We start from the raw sequence: 24,108 nt of genomic DNA on the forward strand, positions 1-24,108 counted from the left end.
CAGCCACCAGAGCTGGTGAGGCTCACTGGACAGCTTATCTCAAAGATTTTAACAATTCAGGACAAGCAACAACAACATGCCAGAGGTCTGGCTTGAAAAGCAAATAATGAATATTTGGTGGAGAAACAGGCAGAAACAGCTGGAGTTAATGAGTGGGGATTTGATATTAGGGGATTATTGATTTACTGGCTTTGTGGGGAAGTTTGACTTGTTGAATTATGACTTTTTAAAACACATTCTTGGAGGAAACATCTTGCTTGAGCAAAAATGTTAGTTATTTGTCTTCAGGAGAACAGGGAACTGAAGGAAGCAGAAAGACCTGGGGATGGTCTCAGCTCCCAGTGCTTTTCAGAAAGGTTTCAGCATCTCCAGCCCAAGCTGATGCCTCTACCCATCCTGCTGTCATGCCCCAGTGAAGACAAAACAGCCTCCACTAAAGGTAGTAGTTAGTGGAGCACTAAACAGTGCTTCAGGACAGGGTGGTCTTTGCCATAAGGGCCAGTGTGGAACATCTCAATCCCAAGGATGTCCTCCTGTCCTCCCCAGTGCCCATGGCATGGAGAAAGCAGGGGGCCTGCCCAATGCCTTGGCCATTAGCAAGTCACTCATGTGCTGGGAAGCTGCTAAAAAAGGGACATCTTGAGATACCCAGCTGCATCCCAGACTCCTGCCAACAGCAGGTGCTGCCCTGAGGGACCAGAGAGCTGCTCACTGCTGGGGGCTGCAGGCAGCAATGTGCTCCTTTTATTACAAGGGCCTGGGCAGTGCCATGTTGCTACTCTTCAGGTAGGGATGGGTCACCATGAGATGCTGCTTGACCTCAGACCTTTTCTTTCCCTCACCTCCATTGACTTGGAACTGTGAAATCTCTCCCCAGGCACCAGCTGGCTGCATCTGGAGGGCTCAGAGCATCCCCGAGCTCTCTGCAGTGGGCAGAGCTGCTCTGATCTGGAGGCCAAACCCTTGGCACTGCCCAGGCTTTGCACCACTCTGATCTTCCTCCCCATTCCCAACAGTGTGGGAGGGAATTCACACACTGAGCAAAATCCATTCCCTGTACCCATCCAAAGCTGCCTTTCACACCTCGTAGCATTTATGCTGCTGGGAGAGCCAGAGCTTGGTCTCAGCACTGACTGTGGGAAACTGGAGCCACGCTGAAATCCCTCTCCACACCAATTGCACATTCCAGAGCCTGTTCAGATGCATCTGGGGGCAGCTGCTCTGCCTGCTCCAGCTCTGCAGTGCAGGGTGCAGTTTGCAGCAGGGGGCAGTCACCAGGGGATGCAGTCCCTGTTTGCACGATGTGATCACCACCTCTACCAACAATTCCTAGCAGAAACAGAGGGCCTTGCATAAGATCTTGTTGGCTAGAGAGCCTACATCCTGCTAAAAGATCAAACCTGGATTGTGAGTTTTAAATCCCCTCCAAGGGAAATGAGCTGCAAAAGTTTGAATTAAGCACCAAGTATTTTTTCCAGCATCTCTTCCCATGCTCCTCTCACCCATGCCCCGTATTTCTTGTTTGTCTCTGACTTAGATCAGCTGGGACATGGTTACCTGACTCATCCCATGAATGCTCAAGCATACAGGACCCTGACTTTTGGGGTGCAGGATTACAAGGTGATGATAAGCCTTTACTTACTGTCGGACCAGGGATTCCAGGAAAACCCACTCCTCCTGGTGTCCCGGGGTGCCCCTAAAAGGGAAGGAAGAAGAATACACCTGGTATGAATTCCTGGGACCTGCTCAGCTCTTCTTCCTCCAAGTGGGAAGACAGGGAAAAAAGCATTGCTGGTTGCTTGCAGTGCCAGGCAGGTCTTTTATTTGCCAGGGTAAAACAGCTCAGGGGCAGACGGAGAAGCCCAGCTCCAGCCTTGGTAGCAATATGAGCAGTAGGTTTTCTGAACAGCCCAAAAGAGAATGGGCTGAACTAATGTGAAAATCTGGTTTTGGGTCTTGCACTATGGTAGACAGGAGATGTCAGAGCAAGACAAGATCTTGCTGAGGTCCCCTCACCAAGGATCCTGAAACAGTGGTGCCTGTAGCACAGCAAACCAGCACCAGCATGCTGCCAGCTGCCCCCAGTGACTTGGGGGGATGTGAACAACAGAGGTTTGGAAATCCCTGTTCCTGACCCAGTCTGTTCAGCTGTCAGGATGCCTGGAAACAGGCAACACTTCAGCTTGTAGCTCCTGGTAATCTCTACTTGACACACCAGGCCCTCAGCTGATGGAGCTGCAGAACATGAGCTGAAACGCAGCATCCTCTGAAGGGGAGACTGCTGAACAGGAGTGTGGGGAGAGGTTCAGAGGTGATGCTCAATCTCCAGTCAGTCCAAAGGCAATTCCCATCCCCACAGACAGCCAGAATCTGCAGCTGTGTTCTCATGCCATCAAAAGTCTGGGAGAAGCTGCACCCTTCCCTCAGACAGAGAGAGAGAGGCAGCAGCAAGAGCCAGAGAATGCAGACTTACTCCTTACCATCGCCCCCTTGACTCCTGGAGGGCCTGGGGGTCCCACTGAGCCACGGTCACCCTAGGAAAGACACAAGGGCAGGAGGAAGAGTGAGGACTTTCCTTTCACTAACAGACACTGAGTTGGCAGCAACAGCAGTCTAGAGCAATGAAACAATGAAATATCCACAAATTGCAGTTTATGCCACCAGATTTCTACAGAAAGGTCTCTTCCAGTACAGAAAATAATCACCCTCTTCCAAATATCCATCTCATCTGTGTAGTTAAAGGACTACACCAAGAACTCACTAATCCTCTGTATCCCAAGAGAGAGGACTTCATTATTGCCATAAGCCACTGAGGAGCAAGAAACAAGCAACGCACTCAAGACCACCTTCAACTCCACAGCTGCCTGCACTCTCCCAGTAAGGCACTGGGAATTAGGTGTGTTAGGTTTGTGTGCTTGGGCCCAGGGATGAGGAAGGAGGAGTTAGCAAATGCTGCCAAGGAGCTGACGCCCTGAACCTGAACTACCTTCCCACATCTGAAGTGTATGGAGAAATCTTTTCTGGGCTTTAGGCAGCTTATTAAAAACAAACCCCAGCATTTGTGTTGTCACTATTTGGCCCTCGTGAACCATCATAAGGAATTTTTTCTCCCCTGAATGCATGGATTTTATTAAGTATGTATTAACTGTATTGTTCTCTTTGATAATCTTTTATTCTGCTGGCTTCACTTGTAAGTTTCGCAGCTCTTGGGATGGAGATTGCTGACTCAGCTATGCCTCATGAAAGCCTATTTCCCACTTCCATTTAGCTCATGACAGCATAGTAAGCTGTAGGATGCTATGCCAATTGGAGGCCTGGTTGAGGTTTTGGTTTGATGATAGTTATTTCTGTCATCTGTAACTTGGTCCTGGTAGAGCAGACGGCTGATAGGAATCCCAGCTGTGCTGAGCCTCTCCTGGGGCAGATGTTCAAAGCAGGGCCTGGGTTTGCTTGACACTGATGTAACTTCACTGTGTTACAGAGCTGATCTGCAACACGAGGACAGCTCATATGGTCAGGTCATTGGCATGGAAGTCATGGGTCCAGATGTGCATTTACTGGAGTAAAGAACATTCCACATCTCCTGCCCAGCAGACCCCTTATTCCCTCTTCAATTCAGGGCTGCAGCTGCCATCATTACAGCTCACTCAGGCACCAGTTTTCTGCATAATCACCTTGGACACAGCACAGACTCTATTCCTCTGTTCTCCTTCTGTGAAACACAGGCCACATCACGTTGTTGCTTTTACTTCTTCTGTGCCTTGACAGTTTGGACTGAGCCTGCTCATGCCCCACCAGAGACTGTAAGCTGGAGGGGCTTTCCAAAGGCTGCTGCAGACAAGCAGAGAAATGTGTCTGCAGCAAACACAGAGGAATTGTCACAGAGCTTTGACATCATCATCCAGAAGACAGGGCATGAAGCAATACAAGCAAGAGAGAGAACTGATGTGTGGTATTTATTGGTTTATGTTCTTTGCTGTCTTTATGGCTGGACTGTGACTAATTAAAGCACCAATGAAAACCAGCAGTCTGCATCTGAGATAAAATGAATGAGATGGATGATTTGCCTTTGGAAGCTGCCCCTGAAGAAAATTTTACACTCTAATAGGAAACAAATTAATGGCCGTTTACATTTCTATGGAAATGTTTCTTCCTGTAAGCAGCATGTATATGTATTGTACACAAGAGGGCACCAGCCCTTAGTAGTGTGCCCAGTTCAAGCAGAGGGGTAGCCAGATGGGATCCTCCTCATCAAATAAAAAAGGCAAATATTTAGACCAGCCTTTGCTCAGATATTTTGCTGCACTCTTGCACCTTCTCTGCACCCTTGCTGAGACCTCCAGTGCAGGCAAGACCTCCCTGGTTCTGCAAGACCCTGCTGGCAACTCTGCATTGACCTGTGAGCACATCCCTACACAAATCAGTCTGTAACCTAAACTCCTTGGACTCTGCTTTGTCCAGGAACACAGGGCCGACAAGACTCTCATTCCCAGAAAAAGAAAAACAAAACCAAAGAAAACTGACTGTTAAATGCAAGCTTTCTGGCAGATTATGAATGAAAAAAGCTGCAAGTTTCAGAGAACATCTGACAGTGTCTCCTGGGAGGGCGAGTGCATGTTCATTCCTAAATGTGAAGTGGATAAAGTTTGCCTGGCCCAAAACTAGCTCAGACACCCTGGATGTGCTGAATTCCCAGCTGACATGACAAATCTCCATAAAACTCCTCCTGCCCCAGTGCCCCTCACCCTGCAAAATTCACAGTGACCCATTCATTGACAGCAACCTTACCTTTTCTCCCACTATTCCAGGCTCCCCCACCGGACCAATAAAACCCATTAGACCCTGAGGAAAGAGAAAAGCACAATTAATCTTCAGTTCTATTTGCTGAGAAAGTAAACTATTTCTTTGGTCCATTTTGCTGGTTGCAATAGCACAACATCCCTCACACACTGCTCAGCAATTCCTACTGGCTACCAGCACGGACAGAGCTGCTTCTGACCATGGGAATGTCTCACTCCACAGCTGGTTCTGCTTTAGGCGCCAGCTGGAACAGCAGCCCTAAAATCTGCAAGAGTCACAACACACAGAATAGGGGATGAGTTCAGCACGTTTCAGGGGAAGGCCAAGTCCATAATGTGGCTTTGTTTTGCAGTTCCCAAACCATCAGCACAGCTTCCTTGAGAGCATCGATAGCAGGAGCTCCCAGGTTTCACCCAAACTGAGAGCTGCCATCATTCTAACTGCTGTACTCCACGGGCTTCCCCTGGGTTCATCTGAGCTGTCCCAGACCCTCGTGCAGACTGATTTTGCCCTGGATAGTGTTGAGATGTCAGTAGGAAATCAACGTCCGAGGACACAGCCAGAGGGGCCAGCAGGGCAGCAGATCTGTCACACTACTCAGAAACTATCTTGGAAAAAAAAAAAAAAAAAGAAGCCAGTCTAAGCTCAGGATTTGTCAGGATTTAACAACACTTGGGATATTGAAACAAACAGAACTGCTTTTAATTAGGAAGATGGGGACAGATGCAATCTCAAGCTAAGATTCCTGAGAATTAAAATCCAGCAGCCCCCCTGCCAGCTGCAGCGGGTGCTGACTCTGGAGATGCAAGGGGCTGTCCCCCCTGCTGTGGGCAGTGCTCTCTCTCACTGCATGACCCTCATGGCCTCGTCCCTAGTGCCAGGAAGGGTCACTGGTTCCTCCAATGAGTCTGTGACTAACAGGATTCATCTCCTGCTGAAACACTGTGTAATCTGTCCACAGTTGTCCTGGGTGGTGTCAAAGGAAGCTGTGTCCCAGGTTGTTTGATTTTAAGCAGTGGTCTGATTGGTACTGGGAGGTGGCTGCTGACCAAGTCAGAGACAGGAGATGGGTTTTCTAGTGGCATCACCCTGCTATTACTCTTTATTAAAAAAGAATTGGAAATCTTGGTATTAAATTGTGAAGTTCCTCTATGCAAGCACTTTTCACTTTTCCACTTCAACACCGGGGAGGTTTTCAAGTGACACATTTGAGAAAAACATTCAGCATGGACAAATGCAGTGGGAAGAAAGCCACACACCAGCAAGGCAACTTCTAGAGTCTGGTCTCAGAAAAGGGACAACTTTTCCCTCCTGATATCACCTGTCTTGGGGAACAGCAAGAAAAGCAGCAGAAGTTTCCTCTGTACTCCTGCTTCATTGCTTTTTTGGTTCCCAGCTGACCTGACGTGTGGTTTGCTGAGGAGCTCTCTGCATTCTGCAGTTCTGTGCAGGGACAGTGTGGAGAGGCATCCCCCAGCTCCAGAGGAGCATCCAGCACTGATGGAGCAACCTGCTCACAGGTTGTGCAGCTCCTCCCACCACCAAAATCCTTCCCACCCTCCCTCTCCCTGAAGTTACACCCACAACAGAAAGCTGTAGCCCAAAATAACCAGCATCACTGCCATTCCCTGTGTGTGAGGCTCAGCAGAGCTACTCAGAGACTCCAAACACAATACGGGTCACTCTCCAGTGGCTTTTAGAGGGAAAAGCTTCTGATGATGACTCCAAACACCAAGGGACTTCATGCATTAGCATTCCTCACATGATGCAATTAAATGCCATCCTTTGAACATGACTGGAGACAGGAGCTCCTCAATGAGGCATGCTGATGGGCTCAACAAAAGCATCTCTCACCCAGCTGCTCAGCTGGCTTGGCCTCTTGCAGGGAGCAGCCACACACTCTCCAAAGAACTTGTCACACTCTGGCCTGGGACCAACATCCAGGTGAAAAGCATTTGGAAAAAACATTTGAGAGAAGGCAAAGAGCTCTGCAGTCACATCAGAGCCCGGAGTTAAATGCTTGTGTTAGAAATTCATCCCAGAGATGTCTCAGGAAACAAGTACGTCACTGTGCCACGATGGAAATATCAATTTACTATGGGAAGACAGCTACTACCAGGAGCTCGTACTACGTGGGGCCAAAGGGGTCCTGGGGGGATTGCCCAGTGCAGGAACCCAGGGGAGAGCTGGCAGATCTGCAGTCTCTGCACATGCGAGGTTGCCACTGGGTGGCATTGCTGAGGGTTGCCGAGTCAATTATCCTTCCAATTAGACACAAGTGCAGTCGCTGAGCTGTCAACTGTATCCAGTTACTGGAGTTCTCCAGTAGCCCAAGGACCACAAAGGTAGCAAAGCTTAAGGCAGAGAAGGCAAAGCAATGAGCTGAAAGAAGGCAATGCATTAAATCAGATAATAAAGTAAGAAAAAAACAAAATCTGATCCTTCATTTCCAGTTTCTCAGAAAGTCTGGAGAAGTCCCTCTCTCCCTGAGGACATGCTCTCTTTTAGGTATTTCTGGGCTACTTAGGTCAGTCCCTGCAGAAGAGAGATTCCAGCTCTTGCAGTAAATTTTGTTACCACTCAGGACTAAACCACAACTCTTCTGAGGGGCTTGGGCTGCAGCCTTGCAGACGCAAACCCAGGCAGGGTCACACTTCTGACATGAGGGCCACAGCAGCCTCAGGTCCTATTCTCAACAGCCTCTAAAGAAACTGAGGTGTGAATCCTGTTCCTGCTCAAGGGGAAGTGTCCCCATGTAACCAGCCAAGGGGAGCATCCCATGGTGTGACTGTGACATTTGGGACTGAAGGGAGAGGGCAGAGCAGGGACCCTGTGAGGGCCAGCACAGTGGCTCCATAGTGTTTGCAGCCAATACTGCTCTGGGCTACCTTATCCAACATTGCTCTGTCTGCAAGCAGACATAAATCCAGATAATATATGTCTAGGCAAAATAAATCTTCATAAATTATTGGGAGTATATGAAACAAGTCGGGGAGATTGGGTAACAATATCCTTCACTGGCCAAAGGGGGATGGACGCTAACAGGAACACAAGCAGCAAAACATTTAGGTTTTAAGAACCAGAAAAGCCACTGGTGGCAAATATTTAAGCAAAGCAGACAGGAGTTGTGGCCATTACACTAAAATGGCTGCAGCACAACAGATTTTTCCCAGGTTCTCAGGGCTGAAAAGAAGCCCTGCATCCAACAGGCCTCCGGGCGGTGTGTGTAATGATGCACGTGAAGTCCCAGATAAAGGCCCAGAGAGCACAGAAAAGAATGTAAAACATTTATATTAGATGGGGAGCTGAGCATGTTGCTCATGATTCAGTCTGCTGTATTCCCCAGCCAAGGGCATGGCGGAAAAGAGATGGAGATTGTTAAATAGTTGCTGGGGGCTTGGGGGGAAGGAAAGGGAGGGGAGGGGGGGGCTGGCGGGTTGTAATTCCTAACTCCTGTCTGGCTTTCCCCACTTATTGTCCAGCCCTGTCATAATTAAGCCCCCCCTCTTGGCTGCATCAACAGAGAGCAAGTCAGCAATGAAGCCTTGCATAAATCATAGCCCATTTGAGAGAAACAACTGAGAGCTGAGCCCAGCATGAGCAGGGTCTCCCAGGGACGGACCGCCAGTCGCTCCCAGCAGGAACCGATCATGGCCTTTCTGTTTTACTGGTTCGCTAGAACTCAAAACAAAACAAACCAAGGACAAAGGACTGGAGGGAGTAAATGTACAATCCTCCCATTCAGATGAAAGAAAGGGAAAGTAAAACGGTAAATATCGCAGTTTAAGGGAGGACGCTCTGACCCGCAAAAAAAAAGCCACGGGGTTTAACCCCCTGTGCGCCGAGCGCAGCCGCAGCCTGGGGCTCCCAAATGCCCTGGGGATGGATGGAAAGGTGGGGACCTGCTGCAGAAAGACCTGGTCTGATCCGAGCAGCTGCAGTGCCTGTAAATCCCTGAGGGAGAAGGCTGCAGCTCGGCAAGGTGCTTCAGAGGGGAAGGCAGAGGGATTGGGAAAGGAGCTGCAGTTCCCTGCATGGTTCTGGGCCAAGTCAAACCACTTCTCCCCAGGCCAGAGCCCACCTGCAAACCTGACAGCACTGCACACCCCTCCTTTGTAAGAGGAAAACAGATTAAGGAGATAACTGATGGCATTGTTTTCCTTTGATAACTTGTTTAAAAATAACACCTGATAATAGGACAATGTGCTTTGCCCTGGAATGAAGAGATACCCCACGGGGTGGCTGCCCTTCCCAGCAGGGAGAGATGGGGACCTGGCTGGCTTGAACATCACCGTGAGTGGGGGTGTCACTTCTTGTACAGGAGGAAGGGCTCAAAACACTGCTCCTGCTATGACAGGACCTCCTCATTCCCATGAAGGATGCAGGTAACATTAGCCTTTTTCAGTTGGCACAGCTCCTCACTGACACTTTCAGTCTCCAGGGCAGAGCAGAGGGTCCATGGGCTTGCAGCACCCTTCCCCAGTTTGCTATCATGTCTGCTGCAGGGTCTTGCTTCTCCCACGAGTGCTCTCTGACCTTTGACATGGGCATCTCAGTGATATCTTCCTGCTCTGCATTCCTGGCTCTGGAACTGAAAGGCTGGTGGCCTGGGACAGAGGTCTAATATTCCTCTGCATATTCTTCTGTTTCCATCTACTGGCAAGGAAGGGTTAAATCCCACATTTCCAGGGTACAGGGGAGCCCAGCAGCTGGAGTCCTTCCAACATATGAAGACAACAAACATCTTATGAATGAACTTCCCGAGTCAGTGTCCTTGCAATGGGAAAACAATGCATCAGGGACTGCCCTGTGGCTTAAAACCCCATTTTTCCAATGAAGGCTCAAGTGTCACTGAAAACCTTACAGAAACTCTGATGTTTGCCTTAAACAGATGTCCCTGAGAAAGGGAAGAGAGCTTCACTGGGATGGTCCTTTCTCCCATTGTTGTACCAAGGTTTCCACTCAGAGGGGTCCCTCATGGAGGGCAGAGCAGCAAGTCTGGGAAGCATCAAGGCCTCCAGAAGAAAAAAACAGGGGTGAGGTGAAGGTGTCTTTTAGTGTCAAGTGACCTGTGTAGCCCGACCTGTCAGCCCAGCCCCAACACCAAGCACTGAAGCTGAAGTGGAGAGAGGAGTGAAACCCCAACGCTCCAGCACTGCTTAGCAGAGGTGTGATGGGAAAGGAGGTTATTTCTCACTAATCTGGTGTGACATGTTTGTTCTAATGACTTGACTGGTACGGAAATGGAAATTCTTTCTGGGTGATATTTCTAGACAGAGTCTAATTGACTAAGAATAATACAGGCAGCTTTCATACCACTGGGCTGGTTTCAGTGTCAGCAGAGGCCAGCTGTGTTTTCTTTTTGGTGAACAGTGCCTACAGTTTTCATCCAAGGTCAGTTCTGAGGGATGTTAAAGAATAATAATCCTAATGATGCTTTGTCCTTCAAGGAAAACATCTTGTTAAGGATCTCAATGCACTTCTGAATATTCATTTGTCACTGTAACATAACAGCATCCACAGATGCCACCTGAGAGCAGGAAGCATTGTGCTCAGCACTGCTCAGAGCTGCCTCACGCCTTCCACAGAAGGAGAAACTGAGGCACGGAGCACTGGAAGGCATGGCTTGATTGGGCAACTGAGATGAAGCTGCAACTACAGCTCAGATGTGTGGAACAATTTTGCTTCTTCAGTTGTTGCTCTTCATGGAAAAAAATATTAACCACAATATAGAAAAGGCTCTAATTTCCAAAGGGAAGTAACTACCCTTGAGATACACACTGAGACTCATCAGATTACTGCTATTGAAAAGGATTTGACTTGCTTGGTCAGAAACCCATGGAAGAAGCAACCCCAGCCATAGCATAGAGGGGAAAGAAAAGCCAGAGAGGCAGACAGGCTAAAGCAAAACAAACTTGCTGACCATTTGGCAGGGAAAGTGCTGGGCAGGACAGCTAAGCTGACAAGGAACATGCTCTTTGCCAGCACCAGCTGCTGTGGTCATGTACAAACATATAGAGCATGTTGGAGGTTCTGAGGCTGCAATTTCAGGGCTGGTGGTGAACAAGTTGGTTGCTTTCTATCACAGAGCCATGGGAACCATTGTTTCTCTTTCCTTGATGACTGTGGTTCCCCTAAAGCCCACAGGGATGATGCATATGTCCTGCTGCCCCAGCAGAATGCTCTCTCTTGCAGCATGGCACAATCCAGCTCGGTGTCTCTCTGTCCCAGGACCTGGTTTCTGCAGCTGCTGTCTCCTCTGGTCCCCCCCAAAATTCCAGTGGGAGTCAAGGAAGCCCAGCACCCAAAGCAGAGGACCCTACCCTTAAAACCTACACAGGGAAAGCCTGGAAATTGCCCTTCCAGGGAAAAGAGAAACACACAGAAATGCATCATCTCTTTTTCCTGACCATGGCTTTGCCTCCGTGAGAAGCACAGAGGTCACATGCACTGCTCTGCTGCCAGTCCTGACAGCACAACCACCTGAACTTCATTGGAGCACTCTACCTATGGAAAACCCTCCAGTTTAAAACAGACACCACCCTCTCCATCAGTGCTGTTCACCAAAAGCTTCAGCCAGACTATGAGCACCAGGACTATGCACAGGTTTGAGGTGGTGAGAAGTCCCTGGCCACTGTCCTCTTCCTGCACCCTGCTCATCTAGATGTGTACACAGGAGATGATCAAACTGACAAGGAAAACAAAGAGTTTACCTGCTCACCAACTTTCCCTGGTCGGCCTCTGTTTCCTGGCTCACCCTGCAGGAGAAGGAGAGACAAGGCACACAGGTTACTTGGTGCTCCCAGGCAGACCCTCAGCACAAGATGATTCTTTGTACATCCCTGGTTTGAGCTGCTGGGTGTGAATGGTGGAAAAACTGAAAAAAAAACCATCTTACAAATCCCACCATGTCTTGAAAGACAATCCAAAGCAAGAGCCAGCTGACACAAACATGGAGCAAACACTTGCAGTTCCTGGAGTGAAATTCCCTGAGAGCATCTGTTCCTGCTGTGGAACCATAACCTTCCCAAAACCACACTCAGACATTGAGACAGAGGCTGCCTACTTTCCTGTGGCTTAGCCTGGGCCTGGTTGCTTTCTCCCCATGTTTAATAAAGCTTAAGTGCTCCTCAGGGATGCTCCTGATGTTGGGGTGTTTCAATCCAAAAGACAGACAAAGGAAGAAACACAGCAGCATGGAGAGAGCAGGAAAGTGCCACAAGAATGAAAGACAACCCAAATATTTCCAGACAATGCTGCACTCCGATTCTACTCTTGAGAAATCTCAAGGACAGGCACATTATTGTCACACAGAGCATCCTCATGACAACCCCAGGAGGAAATCACAGTGCAGGATGAGGAAATTCAGAGAATGAGGAAAATGAGGGGTGAAAAGCAGGAGGAGGAAGAGGAGAATTTCAAACCCACCAGGGATAAGCACAGCTGTGGCAGCACTTGAGGCCAGTGGAGTGTCCCTGGATGGGCCATGCAGAGGCCAGAGTCACAGCTAAGCAGTATTGTTTCTGGGTGATGGCAGCTGTATTTTCTCAATAGGCAGATACTCCAGTTGTGCTGCCAGACCACATTTTTGTTAGTTACTGTTAGAAGAGGTTGGTTTTGTTGGGTTTCCTCTCCCCTTCTGAGTGTGGGTTTGTGGAGCAGGCTGCCCTGGGATGGCTCCTGCTGCTAGTTAGGCAGCAAAGATAGGAATGATGTGCATTGTTTTAGAACAAAAACGTGGAGAAGCAATGGAAAATAAGATGAGATGGAGGAGGAACACACTTATTTATAATAAAGCACATAGCTTAAAAAATGCACCATCGTTCTTCTTGCTAAAGAAACCAAGCAAAACTGGAGACCCCAAAATTCAGAGAAAAAGATAAATCCCCAGTTCCCCTTCTCCACTCCAGAATGAACATCCTAGGCTTGGAGCAGGGTAAAGTTGAGAAAAGACACTTCCCTCTCCTTTTCCTCCCTTCCACCCACTGCTTCTTTGATCCTGAACAAACTCTCTCCTCACCTTTGGGCCATCAGGACCAGGTCTTCCTGGAAATCCCTTATGACCAGGTCGTCCCTGAAATAAATGGAAGAAAAATTAATGTAAAAAGGTTGCAGCTGCCCTTGGTCACAGCAGTGCCTGTGAACCCATAGGGTGCATCTGCCAGTTAATGCTCCCAGTGAAAGCAGAAGTCTTTACTGAGGACAGGGCAACAAGAGAGGAAAGCTCTGTGTCTTGAGTGACAGTGGGTTTGGTCCATGGGGAACATCCCTAGACAGCTCCTACAAATTTCAGCCTATTTCTGACCCTCCAAGCTCAGTTCTATTAATTAAACATCAAATCAGAAACATTATGCATGGACTATAATCAAGCAAGTCAAGGGGTCTCTTGCTGCCCTGTGGTTTATTATGTGCTGCATTCAGCTGGATTTATTCTACTTCCAGCAGTTTTCTTGTAGCAATTCCAGCAAGGACACCAGCAGCTGAAGCATTCAAAGATGCTACTTCCCTAGTGTTGGCCTTGTAAGCTCCTTATAGGCTCCATCTCTGGCATCCAGAGAGGATTTGGGAGCAGAACTGTCCCTAGAGAGGGGGAACCCAGGCTGCCATTCACAGATACAGCTCAGAAAATCAGAAATACACCTGCAGACCAAAATATTGAGCCTGGCACTTATGATGCTGCCCCAGGCACTGGAGAAAGTGGATTTATGATGGTACTCCAGAAAGGAATAGAAGTGCCAACCAGAAAAGTGGAGGAAATGCAAGATAGAACATCTATTTATTGGTCCACCTAAAAGCACCAGTTACTTATTTTCAAGGTGTACTTTCCTGCAATGACAGTTTTGTGCATAAACATTGCAGAATCCTGAGCTGGCAAGCTCACAGATATGATAATGTACTTATTGCAACTTCTAACTGTGTTTCTGTGACACCTCACTATGCTCAGAGTGGTGCAGAGCTCAAAAAGGACTCTCTCTCACTGTTCAGTCTTTTTTCTTGCTCTACTCTCTACTCATTGCAAAATACTATAAAAATAAAGGAAGAAACATCAGGGCTGGCTGTAGGAGATGTTTTTCCAGTCAGTGTTCTTTATCTTGGGGACGAACTATTTGAACATTAGAGGGGTTTTCAAGGTCTGAGACTTTAAGCAAGTTATAAAATTAGAGCCCCACTCAACACTCTGTACAAGACACTTCCTTGACTTTCAGCCATCCTGGATCAAGCAGTTGGACAAAGTTCTGGACAAGAAAATATTTCTTAGGAGGGCAAATCACCTTCCAAACCAGGAGGTTTGAAGCTTTATGCTAATTTAACTACGAATTCATTGCAAGGTTACCAGAGCTGGTAGTAACTGAGTAAAAGACAAAAACCTACCTCTGGACCAGGGACTCCTGGTGGTCCTAAGGGTCCTTCATCTCCCTGAGGTGAAAAGAAATTAAAATGAAAGGCAAAATAGTGACAAAATTTGGGCCCACCATTCAGCAAGAATAAAAGGTGTGTTGTGTGCACTCAGCTGTCACATTTAACAACTGAGTCCTTCTGAATCTTAGATCAGCATCTCTGAGGTTCTTCATTTCCCTTCCCCATCTCAGAAAAAAAATCAGTCCTGCCAGTGAAGACAATCCAAAATTTGACCCAAGTCAACACCAGCTGAGTGGGCCTCAGACTAGATTTGGCCCCTGGGGTACCCTGAACACACGACTCTGCTTTATTTGATTTGGCAAGGATATAAATGCTGTACAGCTCTCTACTCTTTTTCTTTCTTTCATTTCTTTTTTTTTTTTTCTTTCCCCTACAAAAAGAGTGTTGCAAAATTTCCCACAGAATCATTTGGCAACTGTATGAAGGTTTCCCTTTTGCTTTCAAATGGGGCTACACACACTGCAGGATGGAGCTATCTCAAAATCTCACAGAGCAATTGGACTCAGTCCTCTCCCTTGGCTCTGCACCAATACCTAATGTGATAGGATCAGATCTACAGTTTCCAGGAGACCTTCAATTAAGCTTCACAAAAATTATTTCAAGTGTCTAAAACTGACTGCCAAGAGAGAAATTAAAAGCTCCCTTGGCAGCCACAGTTCTGAGTGTTCTCATTTAGGTGGTCAGCCCTGGTAATGAAGTGGCACGAGCTGCCTGGCTGAAGATGGAACTGGAAGTCAGCAACCCAGCTCAATGGGCTCAGACCAACCACCCACATCATGCCACATTTCTAAAGATGCAATCCACAGCCTTGCTCTACTGCCTTGGGTAACAGCAGTGGTAATGGCACAGTGGAGTGGTCTGGTACACATTCAAAGTCCTTTGGCACAGCTTGTGCCAAACTCCATGTCTTCAGTCCTACTTTGACACTCACTAACTAGAGTAAATTGAAGGCAGCTTGGTCATGCCTGCCTGACCCTGGAATGCAGGGCTTTGGTTCCTTTTGTAAATTACCCAGACCATTTTTTTTTTTCTCCCCTATTTCAGTGCAAATAAATGAGCTAATTTGCATTAATCCTGTTTAGAGACCAAGCAAGAGAGTTCCCAGAAAAAGTTAAGAATTATTAGTGCTATTAAAACGAGCTCCTGCCCATGTGTGCACTAAGTATTATTTGCACAATGTCTCCTGGCTCTGGACTAACAGCTTACACTGGCTTGAGTGAGAAAAATGACACTGGAGTCCCTGGAGCTACAAGAAGATGAACAGAGGGCACTCAGGCCATCCCCACTGCTGCTACAAAGCATGTGCAGCTCCAGCACAATTAAATCAACAACAGTTGCCCCTTCTTAGTGCTTGCAAGAGAAATGAAGCTTTAAGTTTTCATATGAAGAGATAAAAATTTGCAAGCTCTGAGATTTGGGGGCAATGAATCTTTGTAGAGCAATAATTTCATGTTCACTTTTTACAGAAGGATATTGCTCTGCGTGAGACAGCAGAGTCTGCAGGTCTCCCTCCCAGTTGAAAGAAAGCCCACTTAAAACAGGGCAGAAAGGAAAAGCCAGGTCAGAGCATGCCTGTGAAAGGGGATCTGCAGGGAAAAGGGCATTAACACCATCCTGGGTGGGTGCTGGGGAACAGACTTGAAAAGAAAAGTCAGTGCAGAGCTCAGGGTCAGCAGGTGCCAGCAGTGGCTGGAAGCAAGGATCACAGATTGCTACTTTGAGGAGGCTCCTCTTCTGCAGGGCTCTGATCACCCAATATAACCAGGGGATCTCAAGTTGCAGGCACCATTTCATCACGCATTAACCTTCAAAATTTAACATTATTCTTTAAATCCAATCTGCTTTTGCTCTGCAGACACTCACCTCTTGTCCAGGCAGTCCTCTCGGCCCAGGCAAACCTCGTGCTCCTGGCCTTCCCTGAGAAAGAGCCAAAGGAAAAGATACTCAGAAAATAGAAACATAAGCTCAGAAGGGCAATTAAAATGAGAAAGACTCTTTCACAGCCACGGGACATCATCCAATGTCAATTTGGTTAAGAAAAAAAAAAAAATGAAAAAAAAAGAAAACCCTGCACTTGGAGGGACCTCAAGCCAAACAGACTAAGCTGAAATATTGGCCAGGACAATCTTTAGGAATCTCCAGGGCTTTCTCTCTCCCCCCTTCCCACTACTTTGTTTTCCCTGGCTGCTTCCCACCCCACAGAGATCTTCAGTCTCCGCTCCACTCACCTTCAAGCCTTCGGGACCATTTTCTCCTGGTGGGCCAATGTCACCTGGGAAGCCCTGAAGACAATGAGAAACAGTCAGGGTACACAGGTGGATCCTTGCAGCCAGGTTCAGAGCACACTCTGTGACAGTTTTAAGTAAAGGTTAAGAGCTGAGACATCTATTAAGTGCAGGCAGTGTCCGGGTGTGGGCAACTGCACCGCTTCCAGAGGGAATGGAGAAGACAACGGGAGCAGCACGAGCTGTTTGATTCAAGAGCTGCCTTTCCCAGCAGCTCCCTTTAGGTCTATCTTCTTAGAATATTTATTGCTGCGAGGGCCTCCCTGTCATCACACAGCTAAAAGCAGCAATTTGGGTTTTAATTAATCTGTGTGAGTCAGCGCATAATCTCACTGCTCCCAGAAACAAACTGCACGCCTGGGCGACAAAGGGAAGCAGGCAAGGAATTAGGAAAGGTGCTGACATGCTCATTAGCTGCTGCCTTCAGCCAGGCAGAGACTCCTTTCCACCCACCAGCCCTCTTGCTGAGGAAACAAAGGAATCTGTGGTTATTTCCAATAGAAACAAAGAGGAAGGATTGCTAAGTGGCAGCACTCAACCCAGAGCCCTTCCAGACCCAGCGAAATACCAGAGAACTGATGAAGGGAAAACAGAGCAGCAGTTGTGCTGGAAGTGGCTCTCAAGCATCTTACAGATGTTTGATTGATTATGAAGGAGAAAAAAATGACAACGTGCTGGGGGAAAAGCTGGTCCTGTGTTTAAGGTATCACTGTGCCAATTTTTTTGCTAAGGACAGCATTTCGACATGCTTTCTACTTGAAATGTTTTTATTTATAAATATTCTTATTGCTTGTTTGAGTGTTGATTTTTTTTGTTTTGTGGGGAAGAGACTGAAAAAACCCTCCATGATATCTATTAAAAGAATTGGAAGGAAAAATCAGGAAACTGTGAGATTCAAAATGAGTTATTGTGGTCCTCCCTACCCCATCACTACTCATGTACCACCACACCCCAGCAGAGAAGTGAAGCCTGAGGCTGAAAAGAGGAGAGTAGGTAGAAAGTGAGATGCACAGAAAGAAATTAGTGTTCTGCCCTGCAAAATAACTTGAGGAACAAAAAGGGTCAGAGAAAACAAGGTAAGTAAAAAGGCAAGTGTCTGTGGAGACTGGCCAGTGGCTGAGGGACAGTCTGGGGCTCCATCCCAGTGCATCACTGGCTCTTCTCCCATCTTTTGGAAGCTCCCTTTACATTTCTAGGCTTGAGATCTTCCCTCTACAAAATGATATGGTGCTTTGCAGTGAGTGTCTGCCAAGGTGGTTAAAAATAAACATGGGGGGAGAGGTGAGAGATTGTGACCTGCTGTTCACCAGGTTAGAGACAACCTTTGGGGGCTGAGCTTCCTGAAGAAGAGTGGAACAAGCTGTCATATATAGGATATGCACATGGAGACTGGGAAGAAAAAGGTTTGGAAGAGTAGCTGGAGAGCAGGAAATCTGAGTGCAGGGTGGTCAAAAGGAATAAGATGGATAGATTTCCCTGTCTGCCAGTTTGATCAAAAGTGAACCTCAGTTCATTAAATAACTGAAAATACTACAGCACAGCAGAGCTCTTTCTCCCTTGGTACTTCTGGAGCCCTGGTGTGCCATTGTCCTAAATCAACCATCATTAGCAAAAATTCTGAGCCCAAAATACATCAGTTTTAGGTTCATAAATGTACCAAAGCTCTGACACCATGGTGAGCAGTAGTGGTGGCAGCTGCCCCCTCTGTCCCCACTATCCCCTCCCTCCATGGGGCTGAATGCCCACATGGGTGGCAGTGTTTGGCTCTTGCTTTCCATAGGAATTAGCCACAGGTAATGCCTCTGATGTCTGATCAGAAGCCCATGTGGACCTGTCTGTACACAGCTCAAGAGCTAAAAAACTCCAGTGGGGAAAGGAGCAAGGAATTTCTAACAGTCCCTCCTATGCCACCTGGGTGTTTATCAGAGAATGGGTTCTCAGTGGGGTGGCAAAGCTGCAGACATTGAGTGACCACTGCTGGGGAGGGAAAACCAGATGGGAGAGAGGTGGTAGCATGTGGGTTTGCTGAAGAAAGGAAAGATGTGAGAAGATTGTGGAACATACCTCAGGGCCAGGTGGTCCAGGAAACCCAACTGGACCTTTGTCACCAACTTTTCCCTGCAGAAATCAGAAAAACATGGAGAAAAGTGAGCTGATAATTGGCTTTCCTGTTGAGCACAGCACACCCGGGCCCAGCTGCCTTTCCAGGGAGATTAGGAAGCAGAAGATATTTGGTTACTTACCAGGGGGCCTGCTTTCCCTCGTGCCCCAGGGACCCCAGGCAAACCCTGGCTGCCCTGAGTGAGAGAGAGACACACATTTTTCTCAGAAAAAACAATGAAGCATCAAAAAAAAACAAAACCACCCCAGAATGATTCCCCAGGCTCCAGCTCCTCTGCAGCAGAGAGAAGAGCACTTTCCTAAGGCTGAACTCAGCCCTGCAAGGAGCTGGGGTTACTGCACTCATGTCAGTGAGATGTTTCTGCTAAAGCCAGGGCTGAATTTCACCCCAAGGAACCCAGGAGCTGTTGCAGCTGTGGCTCAGTGCCATGCAGGCCCCAGAGCAGTGATAAGTCCAGGGTTAGTCAGCTGAAGGCAGCATCATGTTGTAGTCACAGGGGAGAAGTCATTTGCTCAGAAGTTCTGCAGGGTGTTAAGTGCCTCTCTGGGTCAGGGTTTATGTTGCTGCACTGAGCAGACAAAAAAACCCTCCAAGTCTGCTGGACCACACACATTTCTACCCATCCCCATCAATCCCCATTTCCATCACTTCCAATTTCTGCATGAAGGTATAAGAAAGCCCCCAGGGGAGCTGCTTTTATTTTGAGTAACAATGAAGTCCATATATTAAGATGAATTTTAGAAGGCACTTTGTAATCTCTAGTGAGAACTGCCCCAGCAGGGGAACCTCACAGCAGGACACAGCTTCTTCCAGCTCCTTGTGATTTAAGATGAGCTGAGAAAGCTGGTGCTCACACGTAATGGTATGCAAGAGAAAAATGATAGAGAGAAGAAAAACAATTACCTTGTCTCCTTGGAAGCCGATATCTCCTGGAACACCTGCTCCTCCCTGATCACCCTGGATACACATCACCAGAGAGTTAAAATAGGCATCAGCAAAGGCCAAAATGCCCAGGTAGGTGCTAGATGGTGCACTGGACAGCCCAAGTCTCCTCACTATCTCCACTCAACACTGAACTGCTGCCCAAAGGCAGGTCATGTTAACTGCATGGGCAATCCTGAACAAGGCATGTACTTCCCAACATAGAATCAATATTCTGAAGTGAGAAATGGAACTGAGAGTAATATGAAATCCCAAGCACTGAGTTTCTATAGAAGCTGAAAGAAGAGAGTCTGTGGTCCTCCAGCAGCAACCATGAAGATGGTGAAGTGTTAAAATTCAGGTGAACAGGGAGCTAATTTAGCTTGCAGCGAATGGACCTTTTCTCTCATAAGGCTGTACAGAAAAGAAAGAAAACAATCTCCAGGGTTTCTGTGAGCATATCCTAGTGCTGACATCAAGGATCAATCCTCTTCCATATGAAAATAAAAGTAACCTCTGGTAATGAATGCTTTAGTACCATCTCACTGCCAATACCAAGGCTGAGGTTCCCCTGGAGGTTCATTGGGATGGAGATGCCATCTTTGAGCATGTCATCACTTCACAGTATTTCCTAACCAAGCCCCCTCTTTGGGCCATAGTAACAGATTCTGACTCCCTGAGTAGAAAATAAGTATCCTTCAAGATTTTCTTAGGAGCAGTGGGCTATCCTGCATAGCCAGAAGCAATGTGAGCAAGCTGCTGGAGCAGATGACCTCCCAAAGTCCCTTCCAACCTCATTAATTTAGTGATTTCCTTAAACAATGGGGGAGTCAAGGATGGGGCAGAGAAAGGAAAAATCTACTTGGGAAGTCGGAGGAGGAATGACTAAAAACTTGGTACACTGACAAGACCCAACAGAAATAACTGTTAGAAGAACTCTGTCCCATGCACAAGCCTCTCAGCTTGGCTTCCTCGTGAGGGAACAAGCCACAGAAGAGCAGAGAGCTCTATGTTGGAACAGAGTCCACATGGGAGACATATGGACTCCTGCAACAGAGCCAAAGTCTACAGAGAGATGACAGAGGGAGCCTACTTCTACAAGCAAAACCCACCCACTGGTTATCAGAGCTGAAATAATTCTCACTGCTTCAGTAACATGCAGGGAGTAATGAAATTGTGACTGGGAAAGTCTTTTTTGAGGCAACTTCTGCAGAAGAAAAATAATTAAGAACCATGCAGCTTCAACAATGGAAACATTTCATGGATTCATGCTACATTTGCTTAAATGTTTTGGTAAATGTTCCCAGAACATTTCACTGAACCATCTTCAAAACAAGCTTTTTATAGAGCAAAATTGAAATGTTGCTCTTTTAAAAAGTTAAAGGAATTTTACCCATTTGCTTTTTAACCTAAAATATTTTAATCTGAGTCAAATAAGCAACTTTTTGCTTTGTGTAAACTATTTTCCATCTTTTTTTTTTCTTTTTTTTTTTTTTTTTGGCAACGCAAACAAATGGAAAAAAATTGGCCATTTACACAGCTTCAGCTGGGATGAACCCCAAGTTTTAGATACAATAGAGATTGCAAAAAACCTACTGTATGACCCAGCTCGTTTCCAGCCATTGCCAGATTTCTCTCATCTCTTCTGAATTTTCTACTTATTTTACCTAGTCCAAAGCTTCAAACACTGAAACTGGCAGGCAACTCTAATTCTGGCTTCTGCTGGAGGACAGCAGGAAAACAGCTTTTCTTGAAAGTGATAGGTTTGCTCCTTGTCTTTATCACATATGCTGAGGGTCAAAAGAAAAAGATTATTTTTTTTTATTCAGCAGTTTTCTGCCCAGATACTCTAAGTGGCCACTGAAATACTGCTTTGGAAGAAAGACTTGGACATTAGGAAATGCCTCCTGCAAGAAAAGAGTTTCCTGAGTATAGCAAAAGGCAGCACCAAATTGTTATCACTGAGCTTTCAGCCAAGAGGAATAGTGACTGCATGACCCAGAAATAAATTTTCAAACAACTCAGAAATGGGCATTATGGAGGGTAAAGGAGGAAGAAGGAGAGACAAAACACATCTTTTATCTTTAGCTGGGCTCCCTGCAAGATGTTGCATAACAAAATGTCAGAGCATGAAGGATCCTTCTGCAATGGCCATTATTATCTTAAACCAAAAATGAAGGATTGGGGCATTCCTCTTGCCCAGCCTCCAGCACAGTAGGTCTGAAACTGTGACTCAGTGAGTGTGCTTAAGGGGAGGGGAAAAAACAGAGAGGAAAGAGGTCAGGCATGTTTATTATTATAAAAAGCAATTCTGAGATGATGAAAAGGGGTTGCAAGGACTTTGCTCGTGGGGAGGAGAAAGAATGTAAAATCTGAAATTACAAACAGGCTCTGCCCATGGGATATTGTCCATGTTTCATGTTTCACCTATAAAAAGAAATGCAGCTTCAGAGACTCTGAGGCCCTTATGGCCACACTATGCAGAAAGGGGCTGGGAGGGAAGGGGGAGAGTTGCAAGTGCAGGCATGTTTGCTGTCTGTGGGACACAGAGGAGGTCACTGGGTAAAAAACTCATTTTGCTCTTGATTGAGCACATTTCTTTTCCCAAGACTTTCTGCTTAGCAATACAAGAAGAGCTAACACTGCAAAACTACTTGGGGTATTTTACTGAGCCGTGTCCTTCATCAGTTACAGATGTTCTGATTCATAAAACTCCTTTATGTGAACAAGTAGCTAGGATTTCCTCTGCTTCCTCCACCTTTCCTCTGTACTCATCACATCACGTGGTCGTTGAGACCATTCTTTATTTCAAGGTTATACAGTAATTCCACTTCTCCTTGGAAGAGCAGATGCCTCCATGGAAACGTATAAATGGAAACAGAAGGATGACCCATTTTGTGGGAAAACTGAAGCTGCAAAAAAACATCGTTAAATTCTGTGGCACCAAGCTTTGATGGGGGAAGCAGAAGGGGTTGGCTAGCACTGGTGTGCTCTGTACTTGCCAGTCGAGCTGCTAGACACAAAGATGTGGTTTCTGCAGCAGGAGAGGAGGTGCTGCCCCTTATTCTAGCTCATACTTGGCCTCCACCAGCTGATCCATGCGTTTGGGCTTAGTGAGCTGCACCTTGGAGAATACTGAGCAAAGCATCACAGGAGAGTTACAACAAAGTCAAAATCTAATGGCTAGAAAAAGAACAGCAGGCAACCAGAGAGAGCCTTTAAATAAGATGTCACAGCCCCAAAATAGCAATAGCAGCAGAAACTAACAGTGACATGACTGGTAAGGGCTGACAGAAGGGAGCCTCCAAAACAAGTCAGGAGGGTCCTTCCTGTGGCACAAGCCCAGCCAGGCACTAAATGAACAGAGGACTTGCCTCTACTTTCCTATACATGCAATTTCTTCAAGTCAGGTATTTCCAAGATCAGCCTCAATTAAAAAGCACAAGGTAAAAACAAAGGAGGCAAAGGAAGATTTGTGATGCAGCTTCTATAAAGGCTGAGGTAGAAAACATCTTCATTGAACCCAGGCAGGCAGCAAGACGAAAGCTGATCCTGGCAAGGAGAGGGTGCAAGAGGCCAGGGTGTTCTTCCCACCTTTAGCAATCTCCTCCTCCATTACTTCTGTGTCTCAGAAGCCCCAAGTAACATGAAGGGCATAAATGTCCCTTCCTTCTACCACACATTCACATTTAGCTCTCTGAAAGCTGAGCTTTTCTCTTGCCACAAACTGAGCAAAAGCGGCAAGAGCAGATACAATGTACGTTTTTAGTGGTAGCGGAATCTAAACAATTAAAACACAAATGCAAACAAGGTGTAAGAAGGGATGAGTGTTTTTTTGCATATGATGCCCAAACTGGAGTGACAGAAATTAAGAAAAGCCCTAAAGGTGGCATTCACTGAAGAAAGTAAGAAGTGAGTAAAAATAAAATGCAGCAGCCTTTTGATGAGTAGGAGAAGGGAGGTATTATAAGCTGGGCCAACTACCTGAACAGCAAGACCACTCAGAAAACCAAATAACTGAAAAAACCACAAGGCTATTTCAGGCCAAATCCTTTCCCAAAAGTAAAGAGAGCTGTCAGACTTGGTCTGTATGCAAACAAGTTGAGCAAACTCGGATGTTGTGGCTAAAATCTGCAATGCCCAAGCTGGGTGCTGTCACCTGAGCAGATGAGACCTGTGGCCATCAGTGCCTTCCCTCTGCCTTGGATTTCTCATCCCTTTGGCTGTTGGACTGGTGGAAAGGATACACACAAGCTGTTTGGAAGCTCTCTCTGACTCTGAACTCATCATTGGTCTGATCCAAGTGTTTGATAGGAAAATCAAACTAAAGTCAACTTGTTAGGAACAGAGGAGACTTGAGTGGAGGGGATTTCATGTAAAGTGATGAAGTCTGTAATGTGCAGGAGGGTTTATTTTGCTAAACAGTGATTTTAAATTAGTGATTCTTCAGATATTCAACCATTTATTCCAAGGAGCAGACAAGAGTCTTTGAGCTCTAGAAACCAGCTACAATTTCTTAAGCTTGCCCTAAAGAAAAAGTCCTTCTCTTGCCCTCTCCTT

At 46.7% G+C, this 24,108-nt stretch overlaps 1 protein-coding gene across 2 annotated transcripts in view; it reads right to left on the reverse strand.

Annotated features, from left to right (window-relative positions):
* Positions 1–24,108, reverse strand: part of COL27A1 (collagen type XXVII alpha 1 chain) — a 143,700-nt gene that overhangs the window by 49,027 nt on the left and 70,565 nt on the right. For both annotated transcript variants that reach the window (XM_071766088.1, XM_071766087.1), the window contains 11 exons: positions 19,531–19,584; positions 18,749–18,802; positions 18,570–18,623; positions 16,449–16,502; positions 16,084–16,137; positions 14,173–14,217; positions 12,821–12,874; positions 11,514–11,558; positions 4,789–4,842; positions 2,481–2,534; positions 1,643–1,696 (listed from right to left, as the gene is read on the reverse strand). In XM_071766088.1, coding sequence (XP_071622189.1) covers positions 1,643–1,696; positions 2,481–2,534; positions 4,789–4,842; positions 11,514–11,558; positions 12,821–12,874; positions 14,173–14,217; positions 16,084–16,137; positions 16,449–16,502; positions 18,570–18,623; positions 18,749–18,802; positions 19,531–19,584 — 576 coding nt within the window. The remainder of the gene's footprint in view (positions 1–1,642; positions 1,697–2,480; positions 2,535–4,788; positions 4,843–11,513; positions 11,559–12,820; positions 12,875–14,172; positions 14,218–16,083; positions 16,138–16,448; positions 16,503–18,569; positions 18,624–18,748; positions 18,803–19,530; positions 19,585–24,108) is intronic.

Source organism: Heliangelus exortis, chromosome 22, assembly GCF_036169615.1.
Source record: "Heliangelus exortis chromosome 22, bHelExo1.hap1, whole genome shotgun sequence".
NCBI classification, from domain to species: Eukaryota; Metazoa; Chordata; class Aves; order Apodiformes; family Trochilidae; genus Heliangelus; species Heliangelus exortis.